At 44.8% G+C, this 12,755-nt stretch overlaps 1 protein-coding gene across 3 annotated transcripts in view; it reads left to right on the top strand.

The window, feature by feature from the left end:
- MAP3K3 (mitogen-activated protein kinase kinase kinase 3) overlaps positions 1–12,755 on the top strand; it is a 69,789-nt gene that overhangs the window by 43,481 nt on the left and 13,553 nt on the right. For all 3 annotated transcript variants that reach the window (XM_072781195.1, XM_072781196.1, XM_072781197.1), the window contains exon 6: positions 5,551–5,671. In XM_072781195.1, the coding sequence (XP_072637296.1) occupies positions 5,551–5,671 (121 nt within the window). The remainder of the gene's footprint in view (positions 1–5,550; positions 5,672–12,755) is intronic.

The following is a 12,755-nucleotide window of genomic DNA, read 5'->3' as shown; positions in this document are numbered from 1 at the left end:
GGGACACCTGGGGTAGCTCAGTGGTTGAGCATTTGCCTTTACCTCAGGATATGATTCCAGGTTGGGGATCAAGTCCTGCATCGGGCTCCCTGTAAGGAGCCTGCTTCTCCCTCTGCTCTGCCTATGTCTCTGCCTCTGTCTTTCATGAATGAATGAATGAATGAATGAATGAATAAAATCTTAAAAAAAAGGACTAGTAGTGGCAATGGTAATGGTGGTGATGAAACCTTTCCTTGGGAACTTCCTCACCTAGACTTCACACTTCTTTTTTTTTTTTTTTTTTCTTTTTTTTTAAGATTTTTATTTATTTGAGAGAGGAGGGGAAAAAGCATGAGGCCGGGTAGGGAGGACAGAGGGAAAGGGAGAAGCAGACTCCCTGCTGAGCAGGGAGCCCAGCACGGAGCTCAATCCCAGGACCCTGAGATCATGACCTGCGTTGAAGGCAGACACTTAACTGAGCCACCCAGGAGCCCCACTGCAGGCTTCTTAATAAGCTCAGGAATCTCACCTCTAGAACAGTGCTTCTCTAACCATCTGTGATGAAAAATCAGTTTTATTATTCTAATTTCCAGTCTGTTACAGACCAATTTTTTTTTTAAGATTTTATTTATTTATTCATGAGAGACAGAGAGAGAGAGGCAGACACAGGCAGAGGGAGAAGCAGGCGCCTTGCAGGGAGTCCAACATGGGGCTCGATCCCGGGTCTCCAGGATCATGCCCTGTGCCAAAGGCAAGCACTAAACCACTGAGCCACCCAGGGATCCCCCAGACCAATTCTTTTTAAAACACAAAAACTGAAAAATGAAATGGTAAAATAAATGAGAGATATACAAAATATAAGACTATAGTGTTTATTGTTAATTTCAGTAGACAGTAAGTCACTCTGCCAAATTGCTGTAAAAGTCTGTAGAGAGTTATTCTCTGTTTTTGTACTACCTTGTTGAGGACTGTTACACCATCAGCTGTTGCATGGTACCAGTCCCACAGATCATACTTAAGTGTGCTACTCCAGGATACCATAGCACCCTGCTGTGTCTCCAGCAGATAACTGGCAGCCACTTCATTTCTCTGTAGAGTTTCTTAGCAATCTATTGCCTCATCCACCTCTTGTTACTGCTTCACTTCCCTTATACCTGTTTTCAAATGTGCAGTCTCTTTCTTCTCTCTGAATTCCTTTTCTACTGATACTTCTATTACAGCTTCTAATCTTTCCTCTTTCTTTACCCCCCACCAAGATGTATGTCAAACCCCTCCCAGCTCACCTGGCCAAGGCCATGTCTTAGGCTTCATGTGGTTCTTACCTGGGAACTCCTGGAGTTTGGTCATCACAGAGCCTCCTATTAGTCTGAAGAGCCTCTCTCTCACCTTGCTTTCTCCTGCCATTTTAGGATACTTCATCATCTCCTTCAGTAGTTCTTGCTGCCATAGGCCTGTGCCTGCTTATTCCTATTACAGACTTTTTCTCTAAGCATGTGTGCATTCAACTGTGAGTTTATCTTTCTACTCTTGACCTTCTTATAACTTCCTAGACCCAAATTTTCCACTATCTTAAAATAATCTCAAGCTTAACATTCTTCTGTCACTTATATCTGAATATGATAAAAATCAAGTACCTAGTCACCTTAAACGGAGTATGGCATTTTGTTTTGTTACCTCAGATTCACCCTGACAAGGGTAAACTTCTAATCTTCTCACCTAAATGTTGCCCACTTCCCAAATATCCCATCAGTGAGTTCCATGCTATCTTGTCTACTATTTCAAAATATCAAGGATAATCTAAAATAATGGGGCAAGTGCAGGAAGATAGAACCAAATTTGTTGAGTACAATAGCTTCAGTCTGGCCTCTGGTTAAATATAACACCTTACATGTATAAGTGCTTTTGTCTCTCTGATTCTTGCAACTTTGAGAGGTCAAGGGCAGGCAGCTGTTCTGGCCAGTCTACACCTAGGGAAACCTAGACTTAGGGTCGCTTGCCCATGGTGAACAATCAGTGATGACAGAGTTGGTCTAGAATCCAGATGTTCTGACTTGTAGTTCAGTACCTATCACTTACCCTCCGGGAGAGAGGTCTGATAACTATTATAGTGTCCTTGGAAGACCTCCTCCGGGCTCTTCCACAGTTCATTTTAAGCAGAACAGAAAGTATAATGTTGCCCATGGGACGAAGTTGTGAGGTGTTGTGTCATTCTCTTTCCCACAGCTCAGAGGGTAACTGAGCTAGAAAAGGTCCAGGAAAGATGACATTTTCAAGGGGTTGGAGTCACTTTTGTATGTGAATAGCCAAAAAAGCCTGGGACTCTTTAGTCTAGAAAGGCACCCTAAGCTGTAAATATGCAAAGTCTAGGAAGCCCTGGAGAGTACAGATAATGAAAACACAGATTTAGTCACCTTATCTCAATTTGGATGAACTCTTTAATTATTGGGTTACCTTAGGAGAAGAAAATATAACTATCATAAGTATTGCAGTCTTCTGTGCAAAGTCTCTTGATGCCACCCTTGAAGCAGAGGACTAATGAGATCCAGGGTACCATTTCTCACCTTACATTCTCATGAACCAAACTGGAGCAAACACACACACACACTTTTACCCTCTGCATAGTTGAATCCACTTGTTCGTTTTGTCTCATTCCATCAAATCTTTTATCAAGATAGTCTGTGGGTCAACTCTTGTAACCACTTTTTCTGCTGATCCCGTAGCTTCCAGTCACCATAATCTTTATTGATGTGGTTCCCTGGTAATTTTTCGTGTTGTTTGTGTTAGCCACACACACTGCTACCTACAGAGTCCTTCAGTGAGATTTACACTGAATAGTCAAATGCCACCTTCTGTTTTCTATCTTTAGAACATTCTGCTGGCCACACTTTACCTGTGGGCTTTCCTTTCACTCCACCACAATCCCTTCTTGTTTTTCCTAGCCCCACCTCCCTCTCTTTCCCACTTCTAGTTTGTGTTCAAAGTTTCCTGAATCCTTGCATGAACCTCATTTTTGTTTACTGTGCCATTCTCCTTTATCCCTCTACTAAGGTTTTGAAACTTGACTGAATATTACAAACACTTGGGGAGATTTAAAAAATACCAGTCCTTAGGGATGCCTGGGTGCCTAAGCAGTTTAGCACCTGCCTTCATCCCGGGATGTGATCCTGGGGTCCTGGGATCGAGTCCCACATTGGGCTCCCTGCATGGAGCCTGCTTCTCCCTCTGCCTGTGTCTCTGCCTCTCTCTCTCTCTGTCTCTCATGAATAAATAAATAAAATCTTTAAAAAATAAATACCAGTCCTTGGGCCCCATCTCCAGAGATTCTGTTGTAGTTGATGTGAGGTGTCTAAAGCCTCACAGGCAGCTCTAATGGGTGTCTAGGATTGAGAACTGTGAACTTAAATTGAAATATAACTTTCCTACGACCTTGCTGCTCAAAGTGTAGCCTATGGACCAGGAGCATCAGCACACCTAGAAGCTTGTTAGAAATGCAGATTCTCAGGGTACCTGGCTGGCTTAGTTGGGAGAGTGTGTGACTCTTGGTCTTGGGGTTGTAAGTTCAAGCCCTAGATTGGGTATAGAGATTACTTAAAAATAAAATCTTAAAAAAAAAAAATGCAGGGGATCCCTGGGTGGCTCAGTGGTTTAGCTCCTGCCTTCGGCCCGGGGTGTGACTCCGGGGTCCCAGGATTGAGTCCCACGTTGGGCTCCCTGCATGGAGCCTGCTTCTCCCTCTGCCTGTGTCTCTGCCCCTCTCTCTGTGTCTCATGAATAAATAAATAAAATCTTAAAAAAATAAAAAAAAATGCAGATTCTCGACTCCATCCCAGACATACTGAGTCAGAATCTGTGTTTTAACAAGATCTCAGGTGATTTGTGCACATTAGGGTATATGAAGCCTTCCTTTGAAACCTCCATTGATCCTCTTCATCTGTTTTCCAACCTGTTGCCATAATTTCAGCCGTTCCTTCTACAAACCAATGCTCATGCTGGCTGTGGAACCTACTTTACTGTCTCAGTTCTTAGCGTTTAAAATTGAGTCTAGAGTGTACGTTCTTTTGTACATTTCAAATTCACATTGCCAAGATTTATGGAATTCTCACTGTGTATAAGGCACTGTGTGTGGGCAGCCCTGGTGCCACCTGTGGCCCAGGGTGTGATCCTGGGGACCCGAGATTGAGTCCCACATCGGGCTCCTTGCATGGAGCCTGCTTCTCTCTCTGCTTGTGTCTCTGCCTCTCTCTCTTTCTCTCTGTGTCTCTCATGAATAAATAAATAAAATCTTAAAAAAAGAAAAAAAGCACTGTGTGCAAGCAGGTGTCCTCAGGGGGCTCATCATGTGGCTCTTCTCTTTCTGACTATAGGGCTGTGGCCTTTCCTTGCCCTTCACTGGCCTGTTTCCCCAGTATGTGGCTTTGACTGTTTTTTCCTTTCTGACTCTCAGCAGAGAGCTATTGCACATCGGAGGCTTCAGAAAGAACATTCCACTTCCCCTTGGTTCTGACTTCCCGTTAGAGCAAGACAGTTTGTAGAGACAGCCCTGCATGTGACAAAGTCTGGCGTGGAAAGACGAGAGGAGGCTGCTTGGCAGCTGAATTCAGCCCTGAGACCAGGAAGCCTTTTTCCTGGAGGACAGGATATAGTTTGTTTAGGTCGAACTTTTTTTTTCTTATGTGAGGTAGAAGAGCTGGAGAAGCAAGTTGAAACTTTGATCCAAATTATTTAGCGCGCCTGACCTCCCATTCCCACTCTCTGTAGTGCTCCACGTATTTATAATCGCATCCCTATGTCACTTGCTCACCATCTACCTTCACTTTTCAGCTTTCTCAGTGCAAGGTCCCTCTTTGTTGCTTTGATTTTTTTCTAGGGCTCGTTGGGTGGCTTAACTGGAACAGTGGAAAAGTGAATGTGTGTGTGTGGTAAGCTTTCTGACTCTGTTCTGAGATCCTTGACCTCTGACAGAATGGTAGCTATGATAGCCTTTCCCAGATGAACACAACCCTGAGGTGGTTTTGCACATAAACCCCTGGTGATACTAAGCAACTGAGATTTTGCCATAATTTGTGGGGAGTGATTGTGGTTGGGGGAGAAGCAGCATATCAAGCTACTTTTAGGAATACATGTTTACCAACCAGAATTCTGCTGGGCGGAGAGGTTACTGTCATTCTCTATTCTGACCCCCCACTCGGCTGGTGATCTCGCTGCTGAAATAATTTCCTGCTATTTTTCCCAAGCTCTCTGGAGAATTTTATGAGAGGGTATTTACAACTCACTTTTCTGTTTAGCATATTATTATAGGAAAACCTATTATTCCTCCATGCCTGGGTCATCACCTCTTAAACTGGAGCATTGGGTCTTAGTGCTCAGATATTACTGAAGCTGTAAAACTACCATGAGGAAATCGTGATTTGCCCAGGTTGAGGAGTAAGATTTGGGGGGGAAGACTGGGTAGCTCATGTATTGAAAGCATGAAGACAGCTAAGAGCACGAGCTGTTCTACAGAAGGGACATGTGGGCCTCTCTTGGCCTGCCTGCTAAAGATAGCTCAACCTTTTTCCTCTTATCTTACAGACCAGTCCCTCTCCCCATTCTGGGGTGTCCAGGCAGGTGCGGATCAAAGCTTCCCAGTCTGCAGGAGATATCAATACCATCTATCAGCCCCCTGAACCCAGAAGCAGGCACGTCTCTGTCAGTGAGTATTTCACCTCTTTTTTCCCCTCTCATCTAATTTATCTGCCCATGCTTTTAAAAAATTAAATATTAATTAAAAACCATCATCAAAGATTTATTGACTGTTAACTCTGTGGAAAATAATCCTCTATGCCTTTATTTGGGGGGAATGGGTAGAGAAATGACCGGGATGGTGTCCTTGACTCTCAGGGAGCTTACAATATAACAATGTGATGGTGTGACCAAGTTCCTTTTTAAACATGTCTGAAAAAGTGATCTCCTCAAACATCTACTTGGAGACCTCCAACAATAAACAGTTCACTCTCATTTTTGACCATTGTTTTGCTAAAAAACTAGGGACTTACAGGTTAGAAGTAAGGTCCAAGTTTAAATTTTAACTTCAGATCTCTTGCTTATGATTCCTGAGGAGTCCTTACACTTTGAGGAAGATGTTGATTAATGAAACTTTTAGAGAATCAAACTAAGTTGTCTGGAAAGAACAGGAGACTGTTGCCATAATGTATGTGATTGGCTAACTAGGAAGAAAACTATGTAGCTGCCCCCAGACCTCCCAGGAAAGAAATCCAAGTCAAGTCTGTGCATTATACCAGATAGTCCAGTATGGCTCTGAATCCCATTTCCTCAGAGTCTGAAGAGAAAGCTCATGTCTTGAATTGTGAAATTTGTATCAAGAGGGAAACCTGACCTTACCAAACATTTGGGTTGAACCTACTGCCCTAATGTTGCTCAGACCCCTCCTACTGCTAGGAAGACAAGTTCTATCCACACAGGTAGAGTTGCATCAAACTGAACTCTCTGAAGATCTTGAGCTGAGTTTGGGGAGTTCTGAACATCAATCCTGCTGCTAAGCCTGTCTGTGAATGATAAGCCTCTTGAAAGGGTGGCAGAAGAATGTGTTACTGAGGCATTGACTTTGCCTTATTGAGTAATTTCTGGAACTTGAGCAAACACTGGTAGTAAGTGTTGCCAAGCTGGAGACCTGTATAAAAGTTTCGTATTTCTCTAGCATCGTGGATAATTAATTGGTGACGATGTTTTCAATAAGCTGGTGGGGGTGGGGGGCAGAGAGCCAGCACCCTAGCAAGGAGGCCCTATTTGAAACATCTCTGGCCCTGGAATCCAGGTGCCCTGAAGCCTAGGAAACTCTGCCAGCATGACCTCTGTTCCAGAGCCCTCAGAGAGATTGAGGGGCTGGAGGAAGGCAGCATTGTTCATTTGTACAGGAAGCAATGAGGATCAACATGGGGCAGTGATTGGGCCTCCTGCTCCTAACCAAGATTTGTGTGTAGAGGCAGGGGCTAAATGCTGGGCCATTGTTTTGAGGAGCCATATATGGAGTTTCCTTGTCTGAGAATGCTGAGGAATAGGATTTCTATGAAGTAGTTCCTGTGTATCTAGAAAATGGCCAACACAGCTTCCCAGTACATGTAGATCTTGGGTTTCTTCATTCAGCAAGCAGTGTGTACCAGCCATTGGGCTGGGATGAGGGCTACAATGGAGGTGTGTACAGTGGGGGCTACAGTGGAGGGCAGGGTAGGGTGGGAAGAGGCAATACCCAACTCGGCCTAGGACTTTGGAGAAGGGCTTCTACAGAAGAGGAAACCTCAGAGCTTCCACATGAAGGAAACATTTACTGAGCATAGAGATATTCCAGGCACAGGAAGGGGTACCTGCCAGACACCATCACAAAAGAAGGTAGTGGGTTTGGGGAACCCCAAGTGGCACAGAGTGTGGTGGACATGACAGAAGAAGTGGGTGGAGCCTGCTAGCCTTTCCGTAAAGCCAAGAAATGGCAGAGGTTATTTCTAACTAGGATAACTTGGATATGTATTCTGTGGAGGAGCTGTTTGAACTGGATCTTTAGAGATTGTGGGGGGATTTCCATTGATAAGGATGAGAGGAGAGGGCCTGTAGAGCTCTCACTTGTACTTCAGACTGGCTGGTATATTTGGAGGAAAATAAAAAAAGCTGAGAAAGGATGCCTGGGCCACTCCTAAGGAGTCTTGACTGCCCTTGGGTGTGTTTGGTAGGCAGTGGGAAGCCACTGAAAATGTTGGTCCCTTATCCCCGTCTCTATTACGGTGTTCAGCACATTATCTTATTTTCTTTTCTCCCTATCAAGCTACATTTTTGTTCATTCATTTATTCACTTAAGATTTAATTGGCCAAGTATCAGCTATGTGCCAGAAACATGGGAAGCAAAAAAGACCTGGGTCCTGCCCCTTGGCTTTTAGAGATGCACAGGAAGACAAACATTTGTCATGATAAGAGTAATGTAAAATTTATAGGCTGTGACTGAAAGGTGTGTGGTGCTGTGAGCATGTATAACAGAGGGATTACATCCTAATTTCGGGGCCAGGAAAGCCTTAGCCTATGATCTAGAGCCTGAGTGATCCAAAGGGAAAACAAGGAAGAGAGTGCCAGGCAGGGAGAGCTACACGTGGGGAGGCCTGATGGCTGAGGGCGTATGGTGTGATTGGAAATGGAAAGAAGCCTTGAGGCTGGAGAGCTGAGAACAGTGATGCAAAGGAACGGGCTGAAGCTGGGGAGGGATGCAGAGCCTTGTTGTTCATGATGAAGATTTTGATCCTTAATGTTGAAAGCAGTGAAAATCCACTTTCTTGTTTTTAAACTGAATAGGAATAGGTGGTATGACATATTCAGGTTTGTATTTTGAAAAACTCTAGCTACAGTGTGGAGAACAGATTGCAGGGGAGCAAGAATGGATTGAAAGGGGAACCTTGTTAGGCTAATGTAGTTTGGTCCAGGGCAAGACAGAAGTTTGGATTAGGCTAGTGACAGTAGTGGAGAGAGGAAGCACAGGTGGATTTAAGACATTTAGAAGGCAAATACAAAAGGACATGGCGTTGCTGTGGTTCTTAAAGTATGGTCTGGGAACTTGGGGCAAGGGGTCCCTAAGGATCCTTTCCATAGAGGAGGTCTATGATTTGCCTTTTTACCCCATTCTTTCGTGAGTATGAGGAGTTTTTCAGAGGTTACCTGCCTGAGGTGATGTCATTGCTCTGATACTAATGGAATGTGTGCTTGTGTATTATTGTGTTTTCAAAACTTTTGAGCTTTAATTGCTAATACAGTGAATATCAATTAATGTAATCCGGGCAGTCCGGGTGGCTCAGAGGTTTAGCGCCGACTTCAGCCCAGGGCGTGATCCTGGAGCCTCAGGATTGAGTCCCATGTCAGGCTCCCTGCATGGAGCCTGCTTCTCCCTCCGCCTGTGTCTCTGCTTTTCTCTCTCCTCTCTGTGTATTCTCATGAATAAATAAATAAAATCTTTTAAAAATTTAATATAATCCACTTAATAAAAGATTTTCAGTACTCTTGATTTTCAAAGTGTAAAAGGGTCCTAAGAGGTTCAAGAACCACTGTGGTATTGGATACACTTTATGAGTGTTGAAAGAGTAAGAGATAAGTTCCTGGTGTATGGATCTGGATAAATGACATTGCCTTTCACTAAGACAGGAACAATAGATGAGGACCTGTTTCCTGTGCTGAGAAGGGGCAGACCTGATATTTTAAACAGGTTGAATTGGGGGTGCCATTGAGGTAACTAAGAGGAACTATCAAATGGACAGATAGATATACAGGTCTCTAGCTCAAAGGGGAGAAAATCAGGACTAGGAAAAAAAAAATTAGAAATTGTCTAGTTGAAGCCAGAAGTCCAGATGAGAGGCCTTTAGGCAGAGACTGCAGAGTAAGAAATATCTGGGTCCCTGAGGGCTGAGCCTCAGGGACCCAGATACTTAGTGGCCAATTAGAGGAGGATGAACCTGCAAAGGACACAGGAGAGGAGTCACTAGAGAAGCAGGAGAGGGTGGGAGGAGGACTTACATGGTACCAGCTAGGTTGGAAAGGGTAAGAGGCACAAACTGTTGTTCTCATCCACAAATGTCTGAGTGTTTACTGTGCTGGTAACAGTGTACGTAGAAGGAAATAGGAAGAGAGGAGAGAGTCAGGGTCTTAGTATCAGGCACGAAGAAAAGCTCTTGCAGTAGAAATGGGGTCAAAGGAAAAGCCTTAGCAGTTCAGCTTCCAACCAGCAGGAACAAGTGGGCTTTGCTCTCCTCCCCTACAATGGGAAGAAACCTGTGAGTATACAGCAAGAGATGGCAACCTGTGGGTCATTCAGCTGCCATGGCCCCATTTTCAGTAATGGGGAAGTACAAGAAAGCCCAATCTGTGCTGTTTCTTTGAACTTCTTCCTTATATTGAATTGAAAATGTATCTTCCCTCACTTTACCCAGTGACTCTCGAACAACACAGATCCATAGGTAACATCTTTCATATGACAGGTTTTCAACTCTTTGAAACCAGCTGTCACATTTGCTTTTTGTTTTCCCATCATAATATACATGGCTTGAATTTTAATTTTTTTCAAGCCAGTTAGTCTGTTAAACTAGTTCATGCTAAAAAACAAAAACAAGCAACAAACAAGAACAACAACTAGGTAATGAGTTAACCCAAAGGCCCATGTGGGTCTTCAGAAAGGCAGATGGAGTTTCCCTATATGATGATGCTCTTCTTTATATCTTTGCCTATAGAAATTCTACCCACCTTTGAAGTTGAGCTCAAGCACCATGTTTCCACAATACATTGGGTGGTGTTCTTAAGCCACATAGCCAAGCCTCAGGGACTTGTCCCTGCCATATTTTGACTCCCATTGGATCTAGGGCATCTCGCTAAGTGCTTTTGCCTCTCTTCCTACTCCATCTCCTTTCTTGCCACTGCAGTCCCACAGTGACAGCAAGTCAGATTGCAACCCCTAAGGAATGAGGAGCAGGGGAGCAGAGGCAGTCTGTTCTTTCGAGGAGTTTGGCTGTAAAAGAAAAACAGAGGTGGGTTAGTGGCTTACAGGAGAGGCCAAAAGTAAGGTCAAGACTGTTTGTAAGCTAGAAATCTGAGCATGCTCTTGAAGAAGGGAGGTGCCAGGTCAGCTGAAATGAGCATTGAGGGTGGTGCCAGAGGCACCTGCTGCAGGTGAAGTGGGAAGTGCAGGTAGAGAGTGCTTAATGCCTTGGCAAGGGGGAGGAGAGCCCTAGGCCTCTGAGAGGAGAGGAGGGAAAGTTCAGGCAGAGGAGAGTTGAACGGAGATGTGACTTGCAGGGGGCCCCCAGCAGTAGCTGGTTAGAGAGCAGTGCATACTCCAGCCCTCCTGTCCTGGTGCAGTTGGAAGGGCAGAACCGGTGGTCACCCACGTCAGCTTCCTTCACTTCCACGGTGTTTTTCTCCTTGCTGTAAATTCTTTTGTGATGCTAGATGAGACCAGAAACTATTTAGTAGTGGTGGCAACTTCAAAATAAAATGGGAATTTTGAAAGTTGAAACATCTAGGATGTTCTCAGGGTCTCGTGGTACAAAATGTTGAGAAGCTCTGTTCTGCACAGCCTGGTCCAGTGTGAGCACACTGAGGAATACTGGTTAAGATTTCCCATTTGAGGAAGAAAAAAAAAAGTCGATTCCTCCCCCAATCTCATCTGCCCAGCAAGAGACAGCAGGGTTTAGAAAAAATAGTTGATGGCCAAAACAGCTATCTCTTTGTACTTGCAATGACCTGCACATTAACACTGACCCCAAACCCTAGAACTCCCTGCAGAGGGAACTTCCTGACTGCATCAGCTTCCTGACCAGAGTCTCCTATGAGAAGGGCTAGAATCTGAGAGCCAGTCTTTCAACTTTGGGTGAGTTTTGCTCTGACTTTGCGCCGTGGGTTAAGAAGCTCACAGACAGCTGGCACACTCTGGGAGGACTACAGCTCATCAGCAGCTTAAAGCCCTGGCTTTCTCCTCATGTGTAGAACACCTTTGTGCAGAGCTGTGGGCCACCCTGAACATGGGGCTACTACTCTGCTTTGTTGCTTCAGCTACTGCTGATGGGGCCCCTTGGCACAAATGATCTCATCAGAATAGAGCAAGATCCAACTGGAATGCCAGTGAAGGGCATCCCAGAGACCTTCCATCCCCGCATGACTGCCTTCCAAGGCCTAGAATGGGTTGTCTTGCATACTGTGGTTTGTGCTGTCTAGCTCGCTGCTGTCCCTGTTGGTACACAGTGGGAGCATCTTCGGTCTTGCAGTCCAGGATCCTGTCCTCTTAAGGTCTCTGTCTTATTTGTTCTTGACTGCTGTTATGTGTCTCACTGGCCCCCAATTTCTGAATTGAAGATAAAAACAAAACTGAAAATGCTCTGTAGCAGTTCTGCCAACTCCTGGTTTTTCCATTTGCTTCCTCTGATAGCCATTGGTTTGGGGAGACTTCCCTTTCCTGCCCCAAGCTGTGGGCCTGTGCACAATAGCCCCTGGCCCATTGCCCATCAGATAACAAGGCTGGCTCTCTGCAGGCAGCAATGTGTATTGGAAAAAGTGAAAGTCTCTGGCTGGAAATAAAAGCTCAGAAAACCTTTGCTATTTTCCCCCAGCCCCTCCTGGGTCTGTAGTGCTGGCCTCATCATGTGAGCCAGTCCCATCCTACCTGTAAAACAGGGGAGAGTTCAGTGGAAACTGGTGTCCAGGGCCTTGGATATTTTATCCCGGGGAGGGTTCATTTAGACACTCCATGTAACAGACTAATGGCGGTTCATGCTGTCTGGGGATAGTTAGACCACTGTCTGGGACTTCATCAATAAGTAAGTTTTTCTTTCATTCTAATCAATCCCTTACAAGACACATTTTTGCTTCATTCTAGTTAAAACGTGTAATACCTTTTCACTCCAGAGTATATTGGTCAGGGTTCAGGTGCACAGAGTAGAGTAGAATCCACTCTAACTAGTTTCAGGAAGAAGAAATGTAGTGCATATCCCATCTTATAAAGTGATTGGAGAGAAAGAAACAAATTCTAGGTTAAGACACCACAGAGCTCTTCCCTCTTCTGGGCTCAGGAAGCTACCAGATTCAGAAGCACAGCACCCTTCTGCTGTGGTCCCTACCACATCCATAGGGATGCCTGCATCTGTCCTTGACGTCTGGAAAACTGGAGGCCAGGTGTGAGGTCTCCACTAATGCTGCAGCAGAAAGAAGAACCAGGGCTCCCATGACTGTAGTGGCCAGGAGCAGTAGGAGCAGCAGGAGGTCAT

Source organism: Canis lupus, chromosome 16, assembly GCF_048164855.1.
Source record: "Canis lupus baileyi chromosome 16, mCanLup2.hap1, whole genome shotgun sequence".
Classification (NCBI taxonomy): Eukaryota; Metazoa; Chordata; class Mammalia; order Carnivora; family Canidae; genus Canis; species Canis lupus.
The sequence above is the reverse complement of the archived record's forward strand: the minus strand, read 5'-3'. Positions and strand labels throughout refer to the sequence as shown.